The following is a 19,520-nucleotide window of genomic DNA, read 5'->3' as shown; positions in this document are numbered from 1 at the left end:
AGGAATTCTAGCCTTTGTCCTAACAGAAACTCCCTGAAACTTAAGTGGAGCTCATTAAGTACTCTATTTCTTAGTTTCCCATTCTGAGAGTGGGTGTGCCCTGGCTTCTGTGAAGATAAAGACTGCAGGAGGTGTGAAGGGTTTGGATAAACACCAAGGATACTGCTATCAGGTGTGAACTCAGGTGTGTCTGGGAGCCTTTCCAGTAGCAAACAATCAAAATTGGTTTTATTTTAGATGCAGAGAGAGTATGTTTTTGTAGATGGAAACGGTTGGCCGGGACGATTTCTGGCAAATCTTCCTGGGAAGCTGAGGAGCAGCTCAGATAGTTGCAAAATGAGGACAAATTCTGAAGACTAGGCCAGTATTCTCCCAGCTCCTGTAGGATCACACCGTCCCGGTTGGCTCGTGCCTGCCACCTGGTGTCGCGTCCGGGCTATTGCCCAGAAACCACGTGTAAGAAGTGCTTACAACCTAACTACGCACTTTGGTTTCGACCCATTCTAACCAATAGGGGGAGAGGAGGCGGGGCAGAGTGAAGTAAATGGCCAATCACCTCCTGCTTTTTGAGGGAAAGGCGGGGCTTTGGATTTACCACGTTGGGTTTGTCCGCAGCGCTAATTACTTTTTCCAAAGGCTGCAGGGCTTCACTCCGACTGGCGCCGCTGCCTCGCGCGCTCCTGCTCTGCCGCCACGGTCCCGGGGGCTGCTCGTCCCAAGTACCATGTGTGACGGCGCCCTGCTGCCTCCCCTGGTCCTACCCTTGCTGCTGCTGCTGTTTTGGGGTCTGGATCCGGGCACAGGTAGCGCCCCCTTTCATCTCCCCTCCTCTCCACCACCTTCCCTCTGCCCTTCGGAGGCATCCGCGCGTCCCGAGTGCAGCGGGTGGACCGCTGACAGAGTCCCGGGCGAAGGAGGCACGGGCCGCCGCGGAGGACCGGGCTCCGGGCAGCTCCTGGCGGCTCCTGGCAGAGCGCACCGGCGCCGGTTCTCTGCACGCCCATACCGCGGCGCCGTCTCCGGAGGTGCTGGGCGTCCGCGCGGGAGACCTTCCTCGGCTGGCGGGGGCCGGACGAGGGGCTGGCCGGCTAGGAGGTGCCAGGAGGAGCTGAGGGAAGGAAGTGCCGGATCCCGGCGGTGCTGCGCCCTAGCTGGCGCGGCGAGCCCCGAGCTGGACCCGGCGCGCGGCGGCCGACCGGCTGGAGGGCTGGCGTCCAGGCTGGCCCCACCGCGCTGACGCGTCTTTTCTTTCCCGGCAGCTGTAGGCGACGCGGCGGCCGACGTGGAGGTGGTGCTCCCGTGGCGGGTGCGCCCCAGCGACGTGCACCTGCCGCCACTGCCAGGAGCTCCGGGGCCTCGACGGCGGCGGCGTCCCCGCGCACCCCCAGCCGCCCCGCGCGCCCGTCCAGGAGAACGAGCCCTGTTGCTGCACCTGCCGGCCTTCGGGCGCGACCTGTACCTGCAGTTGCGTCGCGACCTGCGCTTTCTGTCCAGCGGCTTCGAGGTGGAGGAGGCGGGTGCAGACCGGCACAGCGGACGCCCAGCGGAACTGTGCTTCTACTCTGGCCGCGTACTCGGCCACCCAGGCTCCCTGGTCTCGCTCAGCGCTTGTGGCGCCGCCGGCGGCCTGGTACTGCCCGCGTCCCCTCCGGGTCTGCCTGGCCGGTTTGTTGCGACGCCCGGGTGGTCTTCGAGGAGGGCTGGGGTGGGACTCCTTGGCGGGAAAATCCAGCCTTCAGAGGAACTGGAGAGAACCTTCTGTTTCCTTTCCCACCCTACCCCCCATCCCTCCAGACCTTCCTGATGATTTGTAAGGGAAGGGGATGGGAGGGGAAGAATTCAATTATCAGAATATGGCGGAGGTGGGGTTGCATAGGAATGAGCTGCGGATCCCCCAGGAGAGTGCACTTGAAACTGTCAGACCCCTGACTGTGAGGCACATTTTGCTCAGGTGTAGAGAACACTGCATTTTCACAGGTGTGTATGTATGCCTGTCACTAGAACACTTTTATGTCTGTATCCCATTTATTCTGGGTTGGTGTGTAGGGGAGTAGATAGTCCTTTTGTGCTTTTGAATTTCCTTTAATACTAGGAAAAGGAAGTTTGGAGGGGATCCCAGGCAATCATGGTTAACCCCATTCTTGTTGAAAGGTCAGAACCAGGAGAGGAAGAATTATCAGTATCCTTGTTTTCTGTACCATTAACAGGCATTTATCTGGCATCCTGCTCCAACAAGGATCACTGTGTTCTTATATTGATGCTAAGAACATGTCTCTGCTTCCCAAAGTCCTCCTTTCCCTAATATCCTGCCCTGTTATATTTATTTGAGGCACCTGTGACAAGTACTCAGTGGGCTGGGAGAATTCTTGTGTACTTTGCTCCGCCTGTGCTCATACTTAATCTTTTGACTACACTGGTGCCCAGCCAAACACTTCTCAGCTTCTCAGTGATGCCCCCAAGGAGTGCACATGGTTGGCAGATGGGCTGCCCCCTACAAAGCTTGGTATCAACTCAGAGAATGAAGTGCATGGGTTGTTTCTCTGTCTTTTGTCACAACTGTCCTCTGGGGAGGCAATTTCTGATATTATTTTGTGTCTGTCCTTACCAGGCCCACAAGACACTGCTCCCCCTATCTCCTTTTATCTTATACCACCATCTGAAATTCTCTGGCCCTTCCCATGTAGTCTGTAGCAAGTCATCAGGAATCTGCAGTAAAGCCAGAAAGCTTTGGGGTCCAAGTTTTTATGTGAGGCTTCTGCTTTATTCTCAGCACTTTGGGAGCATGTAATTCCTGGGATCAGCCTAGTTCTTCTTTCCGACATTTTCTGAATTCTGATTTTAAGGTGTGATCCATTTTTGCTTGACTGGGAGAAATGGGCTGCTTTGGTAAAACGAGGAAAAGGATATAGAATGAAGGGGGCTTGGTAGTTAATGTGGAACAGGGTCAGAGAATGTGGGATGTGGGTGAGGAGGCTTAACTAGGAGTGAGAAAGGCTCAGATCACCATAGGGCTCGGGTCAAGGCTGTATCATGTTCTGGGAGGGACTCAAAGGCCCACATCATTTTTCCTGTTTTTGCCAAAGTGTTTCAAGTCTAGGTCACATCACTGTACTGTACATGGAAACATCTGAATCCCATTTGCTGCGGTTTAGTGAGTTTCTGTAGAGGTCAGAGTTTATACTTCTTGGTGTAAAGTTTCCAACGAGGAGCTATCTGTGAAGGAGCTGAGGCTGAAAATCTGGATAACATTGATTTAAAGTCCTTGCAGAGTGAATGCTGAGCCTCCTCACAGATGGCATCTGAGCCCTTTCAGGAAGACTGCCCTTCCCTTTGACACCATGTGAGGGCGCTGTGCTTTACATAAGGGAACCCAGCCAAGAGACTGAGTTCACCCTGTGCCAGTTGCGGGTGGACCTCTTAGATTTTTTAGATTTTAAGTTCCAGCTTGAGCAGACACTGCTGTTGTTTAGTCTGCCTTGTTCATCCCATCCTTCCATGTGAGCTGGACATTGGGCACTTCTTTCCAAGTAGTCAAAGTGCTGAAGGCAGGAGGAAAGAAGACAGTAGGGTGACTTGGAATGGCCCTTTTGGTGGCAAAGTGGTCCTGGAGGGCAAAGAAAACAAAGCAACAGAGCATAGGCTCACCAAGTCTGTGCCTCTCTCCATCTGTGGTTGTGGTTCTCAAGGTGGTAACGTGTCAGTCGCTCTTGACCTGTTAGAAACCAGTGTCATGGAGTTTTGTGTGGTGAGTGTGCCTTTGTCTGTTTGTCTGAGGAGGCTGAGCTACAAGGTATGAAAAGGGCAGGCTATCAAGTAGATTATTTTTGGTGGCTATGGATGGGGCACCTCCCTGTATCTAAAGAATTGTATAGATTAGGAGTTGGCAATTTTTTTTTCTGTGAAGGACCAGAGAGAAAATATTTTTAGACTTTGCCGGCCGTATAGCCTCTGTCACAACTTCTCAACACTCCCCTTGTAGTGTGAAAGCAGCTGTGAATGGTATATAAAAAATGGATGTGACTGTGCTCTCCGAAACTGTATTCTGGATGTTGAGTATCATTTTAATTGCTTGTAAGTTCTGTATTTAATGTCTCTAAATGGTAGGGTCCATTGCAGGGGCAGGAGGAACACAGGTTCTGCTCTGTTTTGCATGAAATCCTTGCTGTTTGTGCCCAGAGATGTTGGGTATCTATTTAATGACTCATTATTAGTATATATCATTACTTGTTTATGAGGAATAAATCATGCCTTCAGTTCTGCCCCCTCTTTTGATGGTATTTAGAGGCATGGGCCTATGGTGTTTCCACTCTGTCTTATCTTGAAGGCTCTCCCAGCTGCACTTTTTGGGACTTCAAAGACCCCAGGCTCGAGGATTAATTGTTTTCTGTTTATGCTTCTTTATTTTATTTATATTTGAAGGGGTTTTCAGACATAGCGTAAACTTTTGGAAGATTTCCTATAACTGTATAATGTCGAAGCAATGAACAAGGTATGTGAGGAAGGTATCTGTACTCCAAATAAATTTACATAAAGTTTGGATTAGCTACCCTCTGACAAAAGCACCAGATCGTGAAAGGCCAGAAGAATTGGAATCCAGTTTAACTTTGTAGGTAGAGAAGGCGGGAGGAGCAGCCCTTTAAGGCATAGAGTGAGGAGTGTTGGTCTCTGAAAGGACTCCTTTGCCACTTGTCTGAAATGAATGGATAAGGACTTGTTTTAGGCAAAGTGAGGAGAGAGGAAGGAAGGGCTGGAGGCTCCACCACTGGGTTTGGACTGCTGAGCAGTGGCCACTTTCCTTCAAAGAGTATTCTCAGACTCTGGGAAGCCACCCACCAGAATCTGTCCATCTCTTCTTGGGCAAGGGTGTACTGTGTGTGAGGTGTTGGGACCAGACAGAACTCCAAGGATTTTGGAGCTATAGAAAATTAATAAGTCACCCCAGAAAGATGGAGAAAGGGGTAGAAATTACCCAGGGCATACCTCCTCTGGAGTCATAGTCACCTACCACACAACACTTTATTGGAATCTCTGTGGGCTCGATTGGTCAGTGGGTTGGCTTGGTGATCAGCTCACCCTTAATCTGATGGGTCAGCCCAACTGGAGAGTGTGGGGCCATTTTGTGGCTTGTCATTGGTAGTGGTTCTTATAGTTTTGTACAGCTCTTCCAGGCCACTTGGGAGCCTTAGATAATGGGGGAAAGAGTATAGTTTGGACTGGGATAGATGGGAGCTGAGTTCTTCCAGCCAAGTCAGAAGTCAGTGAGGTTAGAAGAGGCTGAGAACCCCATTCTCAAGAGGGCAGCCTGCAGTTATATCTCCCCTGGGAGGCAGAGGAATTGCTGCCTCACTCTTGAGAATTTTATCAAAAGCTTTGGTTGATGAGTGAGAAAATTGCCCAGCTTTATAATACAGCATTACTTCATCCAGTACAGTTGAGTAGCAGTGAGTCTTGGCAAAAGTTTTATGATGTGGAGACCATTTGGATGGAAGTAAATGGACCAAACTACATCATAGCACATTGTTATGGATCTAGGTCTGAGGAAAGCATATTGTCCAAAGTGATTGGTTCATATTGCTGAAGAATTGATCATGTACAGGATAAACATATTTGTAAAACACAAGGCATATATTTAGAGCTTTATAATAGAAGAAGGGCAAAAGACAGTTTGAAGTTTGCAGTGTAAAAGAATTAAAGAGAACTCCATTCAGAAAATAACAAGGCCAGCCTCATGGTGGCTTCTTATCCCCTTTGACCTCTCATCCTCCGTACTCTTTTCCCTTCCTGATTGTCATTGCTCAGGTGCTTTATCTACCTGCAGCTTTTCGGAGCTGGGCAAAACCTCTTAGGAAAACAGCCTTCAGCTTCTTTCTGAACCACTGCCCATGAACATGACCTAGGGCACTCAATTAGATTTCCCCACTTTGAACTTTTATTTAGTTGGCACCATTAAAAAAAAAAAAAAGAAGTACAAGGTAGGGTAATGAACTGAAGAAATCCTTTTAGACTGATTGCATTCTTGAAGTGTATTTCCTGAATGCTGGAATGCTACAGCTGCCTGACCTTGGACGAGTGTGATGGGAGATGTTTTTGTAGCCTTTGGGTCTGAGGGAACCACACAGTTTCTGGTTAACCTTTCGTTGTGCATGCTTCTATGCCCAGCACATGGATTCATGGTCACACTCTTGTTGCTTAAGAAATGAAACTGCACTGCTGGGGGTGGAGGGCTGTGACCTTGAGTGAGTCACTTTACTCTTTTGAACCTCCCTACCTGCAGCCATACAAGAGATAAATAACATCAGTCGCGCATGGCTATTGATGGAACAGAACAAGATTCAGTCAGTGAAATAATTTAGTGAGTACCTGTGACATTAAGGCTTTAAAAACGGGTTTCTTCTCTAGTCCTACAGGCCGTTTCCAGACTTTTCCAGTTACAAATCAGTCGTTCAAGGTTATTGCTTCAATAAACAGTTTGTTATCATACACCTGATGTGTGCAGAATACTCTGGTAGGCTCCCAGCAAGGCTCAGAGAGAAATACAATGTGGGCCCAGTCTGGGAAGGTGGTCGAGATACACATGGAAGGAAGTTGCGTCAGAGCCTGCTGGGTAGAACAGTAGAGCATACAGGGTGGACAAGCTATAGGGGCTTGACCGAGACTCTGGGAGAAGGTTAGGCCACTGAGGCCAGGTAGGGTGGAGGCTCAGAGAGAAGAAAGGCTGAAGCTGAAGTAGCCCTAGGATTCTGGAAAGAAGGAGTGTTGGCAAGGCTGCCCAAGAGATACAGGCTGTCTGGAGATAAAGGACCCGTAAGTTGACCATGCAATAAGGGGTTTGGGTGGTGGTTTTAGGGGATGAATGGATAGGTGTTCAGGTTAAATGCGGTGGTGCCCTGGGTGCCAACCTAAGCCATCTAGAATTTATCTTAAAGAAGCGGTTCTCAACTTTGAGCCAGTATTGCATTCCCCCGTAGGGTTTATTAAGCTGATTGCTAAGCTGTAACTATGGTCAAAAGTCAGGGGAGGGCCTGAGAACTTGCCTTTCTAACAAGCTTCCAGATACTGCTGCTGCTGGCTTGAGATGACATCCAGGACCACTAGCCCAGAGAGGATAGAGAACTTTGTCAGTAATCATCTGGAGAGTCCTGGTGATAGCAGTATGTGGTGAGGGTATATTTGGGGACACACGGTGACTAGGATTAGGCCTTGGGTGGATGAGGTAGAGATGGGAATAAGGAGATATCACAGCAAGTGACCCCTCTAATCCCAAGGGGAGGCTGGCTTTAGAAGACAAGTGTCTGCATTTAGGTGTTTTGCACTTTCACAGGCAGCAGTTAGACTATCAGGGGAACTTCAAGTGGTGCTTTGAGAGAGGAGCAGGTTGGGAAGCCCCTCATACCTGCGTGAGTAGGGAGATGGGGACATTTCTCCCATGGCCACCATGTGAGTCCCCATAGACCCTGCTGAGGCCCACCAGAGAGTCCGAGGCAGGTCTGCAGTCACCAGTCTTCTTTTTCTCCTTGGAAGCAGATTTGCCCACAGAGAGAACAAACTCACCATCCCATTGGCTGGGGCCTCTCTAACTACCTGTTCCAACCCATCTACACATAGAGAAGGTGACCCCAGGCCCACTGTGGTTAGCAGAGCACCTAAAGCCTTCCAAAGAAGAGCTGGGAAGGCTCACAGGGGCCTTTAGAGGAAGGTGATTTCAACCAAATCTTATGGCTTCATCCCTCCCACAGAGGGGCGACCTTCAGTTCTAGGGTGCACTTGTGACAGATTTTCTTTACAGTATCTTAAATGTATTTCCTGTGTTATGTGGCGAGGCAGTGCTCATGTTAGGAGGTGATTAAAACTTCTGTCTTTCAAGTGTTCTGCACATGGAATTGGAAACTAGCCCTGCTTGGGGCATGAAGTGGGGTTAGCAATACTTTCTTAAGATGGTCCAGAAACCTTCAGAGCAAGGACTCAGAATAAAGAGAGCTGAAATGTGACTGCTCAGACCTGTTACAATATCAGGTTATACCTGAAACATTTTATTTGACCCACAATTCTTTCATGTAGGATATCCAATCTTGCAAAAACCTAAAATACCTAAGAGCATTGTTTCCCTGAGGGATTATGGTTTCCCTTAAAGCCAGATGGCCTCAGGGCTGCTGGTTCTGTCTGCCATGGACATTTATTCCTTCCCAGGTCTCTGTCTGTGCAGATGATATTGGAAGCCATTTGCATTGAATGCAGCCAATTCCAGCCTCATTAATGATATTTCTTTGCTGTCCTCTTGGAACAGTGGAGGCCTTGGAGGAGCATTTCCATGAGTCTTCTCAGAATAGATGGTGACTGTGAGATTAACACAATTCTAAGCATCCCTGCTTAGCTCTGAGGGCCATGGGGCAGCAATTGACTAGAAGCCAGGGCAGTGGGCAGAACCCCACAGTCAGAGAAAGACCCAGGTTCCAAATTCAGGTACTTCCAGGCATTGAAGTCAAGGTACTAGGTGGCCAGGTTCTCTAGCACCCTGTTAAAAGCTAAGGCAGTGGTTCTTGTCTCTGGCTGTACATTGAAATCTCTTGGTGAACTTAAAAAAAAAAAAAAATCACTGCTAGTCTTATACCCCATTTGGCCTGGCATCAGAGGTCTTCAGGGCTATCCAGGCAGTTCCTATATGCAGCCAGGGATGAAAACCACCAAGCAAGGGGTACTTTAGGCAACCTATTAGTTTTTCAAGTAATTGTGATATTGGAAAATATGGAACATTGGAAACTATGGAGGAGAAATTCTGATCCTATTTCAGAAGAACAAATTATTAGTTTGTGAAAGTATTCCTATATCATGGTGTTGGGTAATGGACTGCAGAGAAGGAGGATTTATTGGGAGAAGAGAGGATGTCAAGGAGAGATGAGGGCTGGTGAGAACTTTGGGCAAGATTGTTGGAGAGGGACACAGTGACACTTTAAAAGTTTTTAAATTTTTTTTTAATGTTTCCATTAGCACTCTAGTCATACATAATAGTGGGGTTCATTTTGACTTATTCATGAATGCATGTAACAATTTGCTCCATTTTAATCCACAGTACTTCTCCTTTCCCCTTCACTTCCTTCTCCCTATTTTCTACTTTTATGTATAATTATTATGCATAAATTTAAAAAAATAGAAGGAAGACCAGCAGAATAGAGGAAGGGGGTTGGGGAAATTTTTTTTTTGACCCATACTAAGTGTACATATTTATGGAACAAACTTTTCTACAGAACTTTTATCACTGGTAATGTGTGGACGAGGTGAGTGTTAGAGATACTTGAGGGAGTCTAGCAACAGCAAGCCACACCTAGGAAGGTGTCAGCCTTTTCACCACTGGGACTAAAAGACTTGATCAGAACAACTGTAGAGGAAGAAGTTTATTTGAGGGTTCATGGTTTTAGAGGTCTTAGTCCATAGAAGGCTGGCTCCATTCCTCGGAGCTCAAGTGAGGCTGAACATCATGTCAGTAGAGTGTGGTGGAGGGAAGCAGCTCACATCATGATCAGAAAGCAGAGAGACTCCATTTGCCAGATACAAATACATACCCTAAAGCCATAGCCCAGTGCCCACCTCCTCCAGCCACACCCTACCATTTCAATTACCACTCAGTTAATCCCTATCAGGGGATTGATTCACTGATTAGGTTAAGACTCTCCCAACCCAATGATTTCTCCTCTAAACCTTCTTGCATTGTCTCTCACTTGAGCCTTTGGGGGAACACCTCACATCCAAACCACAACAAAAGGGGATAGTGTGGGCCTTTCCATGTGCCAGCCCCCGGGTAAGAGATTTGTGCAGCTCCTTTTTCTTAGGCGCTAGTCCTGGCCACAACCTGGCTCAAGGTTTAGGGCCCAACAGAATAAAGGGCTATGAGATAGAATACAGATCAGTATTCAGTTTATCTGTTTCTCACCTGTATTGCCATTTTCTTGCCTGAATGAATGGAAATCTGTGAGACTGTCCAGAAAAGACACTCTAGAGAAAAACCTCCCCAAGGAGCTAGATTTTGCTTCTGAATATGTATATGTAGGATTTCACACCAAGGAGAGATCTCCCTGTCCCCAAAACAGCTAGCTCACTGCTAGCTGATTTTTGCACTGGAGCTTGTGAATGCAAACACTAAACTGATTGATAAAATTGGCTTTGAAAGTTCAGGACTCAGGAGGGTGGCTGCCTTGGACCTTCCATAGCCAGGATATTTCCAGAAGAGTCCAGCCTGTTGTTAGAGTTGAGTACATCCTCCAGAGACATGGGGCTCATTCTGTGTGGGGCTCCATCCCATGCATAACCTCTCTATATCTGAACCATGGAAGTTTTGGCCAGTTGTTTTCTAGTGTCCGCACTTCGGCTTCTTAAAGCACATCTGGTGGGCGGGGGGGGGGGGGGGGGGGGGTGGAGCCCTGTACATCCTGCCACAGCTCCTCTGCCTTCATTTCTTCAACTTCTCCAAAGTATCCCAGGATACGAAACTCAAGTTTTCACTTCAAAGGAGAGGGAAGGAAGCTGGGCTCTCCTGCAGGTTACACAGTGCCACTTTGAGACAGTTTTATTTGGGCCGTAAAATTTGTGAGTTATTCTTGGCAAAAGTTCTAATGAAATAGAAACCTTGAAATCTGCTTAGAGCGGTAAGTTTGGTCTCACCCTGTATCTTGGGGACTAAAGATTGTAGGTGATCTTATGAGTTGATCTCATTTACTTCCTAAGGGGCTTGGTACTGGTGCATCTTTTTAGAATGGAGGGTGATCTATCTCATTTGACTTGAGTGAGATCTATACCATAGTTGAGCCTGGAGGAATTGTAATGCTGTGCAGAGAACAGTGCTTCTCCAAGTGTGTGGTTCCTGGTCCAGCCGTGTTCGTGTCATCTGGGGACTTGTTAGAAATGCATTGTTAAGTCCACTTTGGACTTCTTTGTGATTTTGGTGCATGCAAGGGTTTGAGGATCACTGGTTTAGTATGTTATAGCTTTGAAAAGTAATGGTGTAAGAGAAAAGAAAGGTGTCCATGACCTCTTAATACCAATCTGAGCCAGCTAAGACAGTCTGGAGGTATGACCTAGGAGAGGGGACATTGCACATACCAGTGTACACACCAGCTCCTTCTCCAGCCTAATCAAGCGTTTGTGGAAAGTTTACTTGTTAATTCCACCTTGTTGCTAAGTTCCCTCGTGAACAAGATGGAAAGCTTGCAGCAGGTGTCTGGGGCAAGAATGAGCAATGCTGTTAGCATTGGTTCCCAGGGAGGGGAAAGTTCTATGCACTGAATTCCTCTCCCCCCCCCAGAGTTAAAATTCACTTCATTTAAGCAACAAATTAAAAATCCTAGTTTTTTTAAAGATTTCATTTAATTTACAAATCTTATAATCTTAGCGCAATTTTGCAGTTATTTTTAAAGAGGATTTTGAAACATTTGACCCCATTTACAAATGTCACTTACAATTTTTAAACATTTTGAAAAAACAGTCTTCTGAGAAACATTTTGATTTTTATTTTCAAGTTCATTGGATGTCTAGTTAAAAAAAGAAACTTTTCATAAGTATTTAGGCATTCTTATAAGCCTAATAACTTAGTCTTATAAACATGAGAAGGCCTAAGGTCTTCTACACATTCTAATACTATTTGTAACCTAAAAGATCTTAAAATCACAAGTCTAAATCAATGATATGCTCTAAGTTAAAATTGCAAATCTAATCCATTAGGTATTCTGCCAAGTTCTCTTAACTATTACTCATTCTGGAGGAATAATGCACAAGTCCCCATCACAAAGCACTTAATACTACAAATCAGATTGACCTTCTTGTCTTTGTATTTAATTCTAAGTTATCCCCAGGATTAAGCTACATTTTTCCCATTAGGGATATAATTTTCATTCTAAACAATTTGGGGGTTGCCTCCTCAGATGGACTCTTAGGTTGGTTTTAAAAATAATTTTTAAGGGAAGTTCTTGAAAAATCAATGGAAAGTAACTCTGTCTTCTCTCTGAAAGCACTCAGAAAAGGGTATTATTATACACATGTGAACCCCCACCCCTATTTCAAACCCCCCCCGCCCCCCCCCCCCCCCCCCCGTCCTAGTCCTTCCAACTCAGCCACTCAGTGGGATGTTTGTATGTCAGACAGACACTCTTAAGCTCAGGTAAATTCAAGCAATTTGCAAAGAAAAAAAGCTCAGGTGTGGAAAACCAAACCATAGCAAGGTGACTTTATTCCCCTCAAGCTGCTGGGGCCATGGACATGTATGAGTAAGGCAACCAATGTCCTGTTTTCCTTTCCTTTCCTGGCAGGTCGGCCTCATTCAACTTGGACAGGAGCAGGTGCTAATCCAGCCTCTCAGCAATTCCAGTGGTCCCTTCAGTGGACGAGAGCATGTGATCAGACGCAAATGGACCTTGACACCCAGCCCAACTGCCGAGGCCCAGGTACCTGGGCAGTTCTGCAAGGTTCTAACAGGTGAGTTAGGGCAATATGTTTGGACAGAGCACATGCACAGATGACTCCCACCGTGTGGCACCAGATGTGCTGACATCATATGAGCAAGAACTTCACCTATACAGATACAGTCATGTGTCACTTAATGGCAGGGAGATGTTCTGAGCAGTCATTAGGCAGTTTCTTCATGGGAACATCATGGAATGTACTTGTACAGGCTAAGATGGCTATTATGTCACTACACAATATGGAACCAGAGTGGTATATTCAGTCTGTGTTTGACTGAAATGTCATTAGGCATGTTGAAAACTATGTAATTGCCCTGGAAGCCACTTCCTTTTCCTTGTGTATTAGAGTCAGTATTTCATGCAGTGCAGTCCTTTGAAAAGGTCATTATTTTATTTCTGCAAGGAATCCATGATCTTGTCCAGGCATTGCCTCAGTTTTATGTGTCAGGACCAAGTTGAGGTCTGAAAAATCTCTACAAGTTTGTTATCAAGCCACAGGTTAGTATCAGAGATAGAATTCTAGTTCTAGCTTGATTTCCCTTCTCCTGATGCCCTGGCCAGAGCTCACTTACTCTTCTAGTGTAGTGGTCCTCATCCCTTGTTCACTAATTAGAGTTGCCTGGGGAACAGTGGTTCTCAAATTGTGGCCCCTGTTCCAGCAGTATCAGTAATACCTGGGAAGTTGCCAGGAAGGTACGTTCTCTGGCCTGAAGCCAGACCTGCAGCATCAGGAACCCTGGAGGTGGACCAGTCATCTGTGCCTTCCCAGGCCTTCCCAGGGATTTGGATGCATGCTAAGGTATGAGAACCAGTGCTTTAAAAATGCCATTCATTGCCTAATATCCCCATCTAATTGGCCTGAGGTATGACTTGGGTATCAAGTGTTTTTAAAAGTGATTGTGATATGCAACTTGAAGTAGAACCCAGAGCTCCTGTATTCTGCACCTCTATTTTGAGCATCCTTTGTGTTTTCTGTCAGGTGTTCAAGAACATCTCATGGTGCTGTGTCCACAGCAGTAGGCCTGCAAATGTCCCTTGATGAAGCTGGATTACCCACAGTTCATGGGTGACTTTTTCTCCCAGGAGATCATGGGGCCCCATAGCAGACCTTTGGGAGTTGTGCTTTTGTAGTTTAATGTTATCTTTGTATGAAAATGTGGGGTGTCTCAATTGAGTATTTGTGTGACCATGGAAATAAATCAATGATGTGACTTTCCTCAAGAGTAACTTTGAAATTTGTAAGCAAGTCTTGTGGCCCAGCTCAGTCCCTGCCTGTAGAACATTATGAAGTCTGGTTACCACCCTCCATGGCCTAGTCTGTATGTGGCAGCAGATATTAGAGATGACTGTACTGGATAAAGTCTGCTCTGAAACCACCGGAGAGCTTTGAGTCATACATGGAGAGAGAACACTGCTAGACCTTAATATTTTTCTCTCTTCCTTTCTGCACCCTATAAAAGTGGGGAAAATGGTCCTCAGCATAAAATTATCAATTAACTAAAAAACACCCTTTAACATGAAGCAGGATTTTTCGTAAGTCTTATGGTCATGCACTTGATGTCAGTGTGCTATTTTACGGACCCTGTTAGGTCAGTTTTGTGGATCTTTTTTTGTTTTCAGAATGACTGTTAGTCATTCTAAGTCTTTGTGTACTTTTTGCAGCTGAGCTGAACACACTGGTTGAATGGCAGAGGGATTTCACTGAGGCATCAATTCTCAGTCTTGTCTGCACATTGGCATTGCCAGGGGAGTGACAACCCCCAGTGCCCAGGTCCCCTCCCATTGCCCTTTTAATTGGTGTGGGGCACAGCCTGGGCATCTGGCCATGTAAAAGCTCCCAAGTGGTTCTGATATATCAAGTTCGGCTGGTGTTGAAAACCCCGTGCTAAGGAATATTAAACATGAGTAATAGCACCTGTGGGCCATCGGAAGTAGATTTTCTCAGGTGAGAATCTTTAAGTAGGGCCACGCCATAAAACCCAGGGCAAATGTATTTTATTCTCTTTCTTCACTCAAACCAGTGCTCATCAATTGCCGGTCTCTGATCAGAAATGCAGCATGCTTGGGGATGAGATAATGGAATGTTTGTCTAATGACCTGCTTCTGTCCTTTTTAGGGGAGAGATACCAAGAGTTGCTGACAAAATGACAAATGGTGCTTGTGTTTGCATTTTTGTACCTAAGACTGGCTTCGGGGCACATTTTTTGATGGACTGTTTAGCCTTTAATGGAGGAAATAAAGTGAACACAAGCTGAATGGTGTGGACGTGATAGAAACTCAGACAAGAGCAGCCATGTAAGGGTGTAGAGAGAAATTTCTGAATTTGCCTCAAAAAAATCACCCTCCTTCTTCCCCCAAATCTTGCATCAACTTGTCCCGAAGAGCTGGAGCACTGTGTATAATTAAGATGGAGCAAGACTCAGGCTCTGTACTGGGTAGGAACGTAGATACCAAAAAGAGGTCTCCATTTTGCTCCTGCTGCTTTTTGCTTTGCATGGAATAGTAAACTTGGTCGCTGTGTTGAGAAAGACACTGGGTCTCTTAATAGGCTTAGCTAATAAGTAGTCAATTATGCCCTATCGAGTTTGGATTAGCTTTCAAAGGTTGGAAGTTTAGAGATCAGGAAACTTAATTTACAGCAAAGTACATTCTTGAAGTTTCCTAGAAAGATTAATCAGATTAATCTAGGATTTCTCATGGGAACATGTTCTGTCTGGCTGAATATAGTGGCTATTGGTTTCATTTTTGTCCTGTCATTGGTTTTATGTTGCCCTAACCTTGGACAAAGCCTCAGAGTAGCCTTGCTGGCTCATGCAGGTGGGGAGTTGAGAACTCTTCTTCTTCCATAAAGCACAAATTTACCTGAAAGTTGAGCCTGTGTAAGACGCCATGTTGTCCAGCGTCTTATGTCTGAGCAGGGCTGGGGGCTAGAAGGGCTGAAACATGAGGAAGGACCCTTCCTCCCCTTGTATGCCACTGAGGTTGCATTTCTAGAAGATTTTGGGGGCTCCTTATGAGGGGACAGGCTGACCCTGTTTCCTTTTAGCTCCTTATTTTTAGGACCTTATAAACTGATTCATAAAATAAAACTTCAGATTAGAACTTGGCAAGAGAATATGGAGTCTGCAAACTACCCTCCACTTCTTTTTTCCTTTTGGTGAGAGCTTGAGTTTTTGAAAGTTTTTTGGCAATTCTCAACAACTGAAATGGTACCTTGGATATTGTGAAATGTTCCTTGATTTTCAAGTGGTTATTCTGACTCTAAAACTTTTAATCTTTCTTCTATGCTTAAATTTCCCCATTCAGATTCAACTTAGACTCTTCCTGCCACTATTTTTGTGGATTTAGATGCAAACTTGAATGTCTGTCATCTGTACCATGGTGGGTGTCACATGTGAATGACAGAAGTGCAGGGTAAAATAGAAAACTAATTTGCCATGAGACATTTTCAAAATCACAATCATAAAGCACTTTGAGTGGTGGTGAGCTCATTAGCACATGAATATGCCTGAAATAGGGGGGCCTGTGAGGCACTAATTTCTTCTTTATGGTTGAAATGCTATTATGATTGTTTTCAAAGATTATTAGTTATTTGCTAGTTTCGTCTGGTTCATTTAAAGAATTATGAAGGTCATTTCAATGAGTCTTTGGAGGATACCATGACTCTTCAGAAATTGTGTATTGCTAATTGATGCAAGAAGTTGCATGTGTAATCAGGTGTATACATTTAATACACAATTGGTCAGGACTTGTGCTTTGTTTAAATTAAGTTTCTTTTGATTGGAAAGGACAGAAGTCAAACTTAAACACCAGAGAAATCATTGACATGGGTTTATGAAACTGATTAATGAAGCAGGAGGATGGACTTCAGGTGAGGCTTGACCAAGTTCGGCCTCTCTACAGGTCTTTCTCTGCATGCCAGCTTTGTCCTTAATTCACCCGCCTCGAGGTGACAAGGCAGCTAGGATGAGGAGGTTAGCTCTTCTGTTCTATTGGGATTTGAGATGGGCTGGCTTGGATTACTTTTAGTTCACCACTGCTTTCAAATGTCTTGAGGCAGGATCAAATCTCTCCTTCCTAAAGACCATCAGTCCCAATCCCCATATGACTGTGGAGTATTACTGAGTCTTCCATCCCTGTCCTGATTTCTGCAGGCCACCACACACTTGGCAAAGTCTGGAGTAGGGTTACCACACCTACTCTAATCCAGCTCTAATCTATCATTCCAGCCCATGTGGTTGAAAATATGGCCGCTTCCTTCCTGTTTCCACAATAAGAAACTGATACTGATTAGCTCCTCATCTACTTGTGCATACAGGTGACTGTGGCTGCTGGTTTTTGTTCACTTAGGAAGGGCTCAATTCCTCCGCAGTTAGGGGTCCTTTCAATGTCTTAGAGACCTTAGCTCTCCAGTGGGTGTTAAAAAAAAAAAAGACAAAATTTATGTGTGAAAATGTTATATATAGAAAAAATATATTTAAATATATAATTATATATATATATATAAAATTTTTTCTGGCTTTGTCTAGTGTTCTTTGTCGATAGTGATGGTCATTTGTGTTCTTCTACATCTCTGCTGCAAGCAGAAGCTAAAAGAAATAGGATTAAATTGCTACATTTTCTCCAAGTCAATATTTACATATTTATTTGCATAGATTTTGCACAATATTTTTATATTCTAAAAGTAGAGAACAGTATCTGAAGAATTTTTATTCCACAAGTAAGAGAAAGTGGACTCAGGTAGAAGGCTTGATTTCATCTCCTTTCAGTGTGCCCCAGAAGAGTCCCTTAACATCTCTGTGCCACTCTATCAGTCTGCTAGGACTTCTATGACAAAATGCCACAAGGCTGGTTTTGTTAAATAACAGAAATGTATTTCTTCACAGTTCTGGAGGCTGGAAGTCTGGATCAAGCTGTCAGCAGGTTTGGTTCCTTCAGAGGTGATGTGAGAGACTCTGTTCCATGTCTGGCTTGTAGATGGCTATCTTCTCCCTGTGTCTTCAAGTGGTCTTCCCTGGATGGGGCTATCTCTAAGCCCAGTTTCCTCTTTTGAGGACACCGGTCATATTGGATTAGGGCCCACCCTTATGACCTTTTTGTAACTAAGTCACCTCTATAAAAACCCTGTCTGCAAATAGTCGCATTCTGAGGCACTGAGGGGTAGGACTTGTGGATTTGGGGACAGGATGTGACTCGGGCCCTAACAACCTCTGTTCCTCATTTGTGACAATGAATTGATGAAGCCTGACTCGATCTGCTTCTCAGGTCACCGCTGAGGAACACGGCAAGTGAGCTGGTGCCATGTCCAGCAACTGGGGGAGCACATTCAAGAGCACTCTCACAAATGTCTAGAAGGTAACATCTGGAGGGAATTAGAAGTGGGCCATCTCTAAGAGTAGGTATCATGGTTGGCTGGTCTCCTCTTCCCAGTTTGACTTTTGATAAATATTGGAGGAGCTGGACTACCTCAGGCAAGGTAGAGGTAGTCTAACTTGCAACGAAAACAGTATCACCTACCTCCTAGGGTTCTGAATTAAATGAGATAGTGTATACTTGCCACTCAGCAGCTAATAGATATTAGCAGTTGTTGCAGTTTCTATAGTTACTGTTTCCATGCCTGTTCTTTATTATCAAGGGTATCATTTGGATGCTCTGGTTCTAGATTAAGTGGGTTCCAGATTGAGGAGCCCTGCAGAGCAATGAGCTGGGAGCTAAAGGTTCTCATGAGCAACCTTGAATCTGTCAATCTTGCCTCAAGAGTGAATTCGCATTGAAATCCAGGAGTCGTCATTTCTAGACTGGAAGTTACCTTTGCAGGTTAGACACTTACCCTTTCTCTTTCACAAGCTCTCTGGACGCTGGACATGCTGTGGTGCAAGTAGCACCATATTGCCCCTGTCTTTAGGGCGCTTGCAATTAAATGAGGGAGATCAACTGAAAAGAAATAAGATGTAAGTTTTCTTTAGTTATGGAATACCAGGCAAGGCAAATATACACAAAACAAAAAACAAAAACTCTTATGCCCAGCATTCAGATTTAAGCCTTGTTAACATCTGGTCATAGTTGCTTCAGGACCCCCCCACCTTTTTTTTTTTTTTTTTTTTTTTTTTTGGAGAGAATCGAACAATTTAACACTGTGGATTTTACTCTCCAACCGCCCAGTGCTTTATCATCTCTCTGGCTTATTCCCCAGATGGAACCACACACTGAAGTTGTCCTGAGTCCTTCTGGTCCATGTTTCTTATACTTTGACAGAATCGTAAACTGTATATTGTTTTGTATGTTTTAAATTTTGCATAAATGATTTCACTTTGTGCAACTTACCCTTGTCACTCACATCATGTTCCCCAGCTTTGTCCATGATAACTAACGAAGACCTAGCTTATTCATTTTAATTGTAGAGGTTTGCCTATTAATCTTTTTGAAGAACTAGCTTTGGTTTAATTTTTTTTCTCTATTGCTTTTTGTTTTCCATTTCTTTAATTTCTATTATTTTTGTCATTTTATTATCTATTTTTTGTCATTTAATTTCTTAGACAGCATATGGCTATGTTGCCCAATCTGGTCTTGAATTCCTGGGCCCCAGTTTTCTTCTTGCACATGGCTCCTGAGTAGCTGGAAATGTAGGCGCAGGCCACCATACCCTGGCTTTATTCATTTTTATTTGATCTTACTATTTTTTATGTTCTCTCTAGTTTTTTTGCTTTTCCCCTAACTTCTTGAGTATAATACCTAGTTCACTAAATTCTACTTTCTTCATTATGAATTTATATATTTAAGCCTATGCATTTCCCTATAAACACACATTTAGCTGCATACAAATTTTCATGTGTAATAATAGTTCCAGGATCCAGGTCTAAATATTCTTCAATTTCCATGATCTCTTTTTTCAATTTTCTAGAGAGGCAGTACAATATAGTAGTGCAGAGTTTAGAGATAGGCTTGCCGGGTTTGAATTACTGACTTTATCCCCTGTTAGCTTGATCTTGGGTAATTTAACCCTTTTACCTCAATTCCATTATTTATAAAGGGATGATAAAAAGGGAATGCACTTTAAACAACTGTTTAGATGTT

At 44.8% G+C, this 19,520-nt stretch overlaps 1 protein-coding gene across 2 annotated transcripts in view; it reads left to right on the top strand.

The window, feature by feature from the left end:
- Positions 1 to 724: 724 nt before the first annotated feature.
- Adamts17 (ADAM metallopeptidase with thrombospondin type 1 motif 17) overlaps positions 725 to 19,520 on the top strand; it is a 347,197-nt gene continuing 328,401 nt past the window's right edge. For both annotated transcript variants that reach the window (XM_076848849.2, XM_076848848.2), the window contains exons 1-3: positions 725 to 803; positions 1,260 to 1,630; positions 12,294 to 12,459. In XM_076848849.2, coding sequence (XP_076704964.1) covers positions 725 to 803; positions 1,260 to 1,630; positions 12,294 to 12,459 — 616 coding nt within the window. The remainder of the gene's footprint in view (positions 804 to 1,259; positions 1,631 to 12,293; positions 12,460 to 19,520) is intronic.

The sequence above is a fragment of the Callospermophilus lateralis genome, chromosome 3 (genome assembly GCF_048772815.1).
Source record: "Callospermophilus lateralis isolate mCalLat2 chromosome 3, mCalLat2.hap1, whole genome shotgun sequence".
NCBI classification, from domain to species: domain Eukaryota; kingdom Metazoa; phylum Chordata; class Mammalia; order Rodentia; family Sciuridae; genus Callospermophilus; species Callospermophilus lateralis.
Note: the sequence above shows the minus strand (reverse complement) of the source record. Positions and strands in the feature narration are given on the sequence as shown.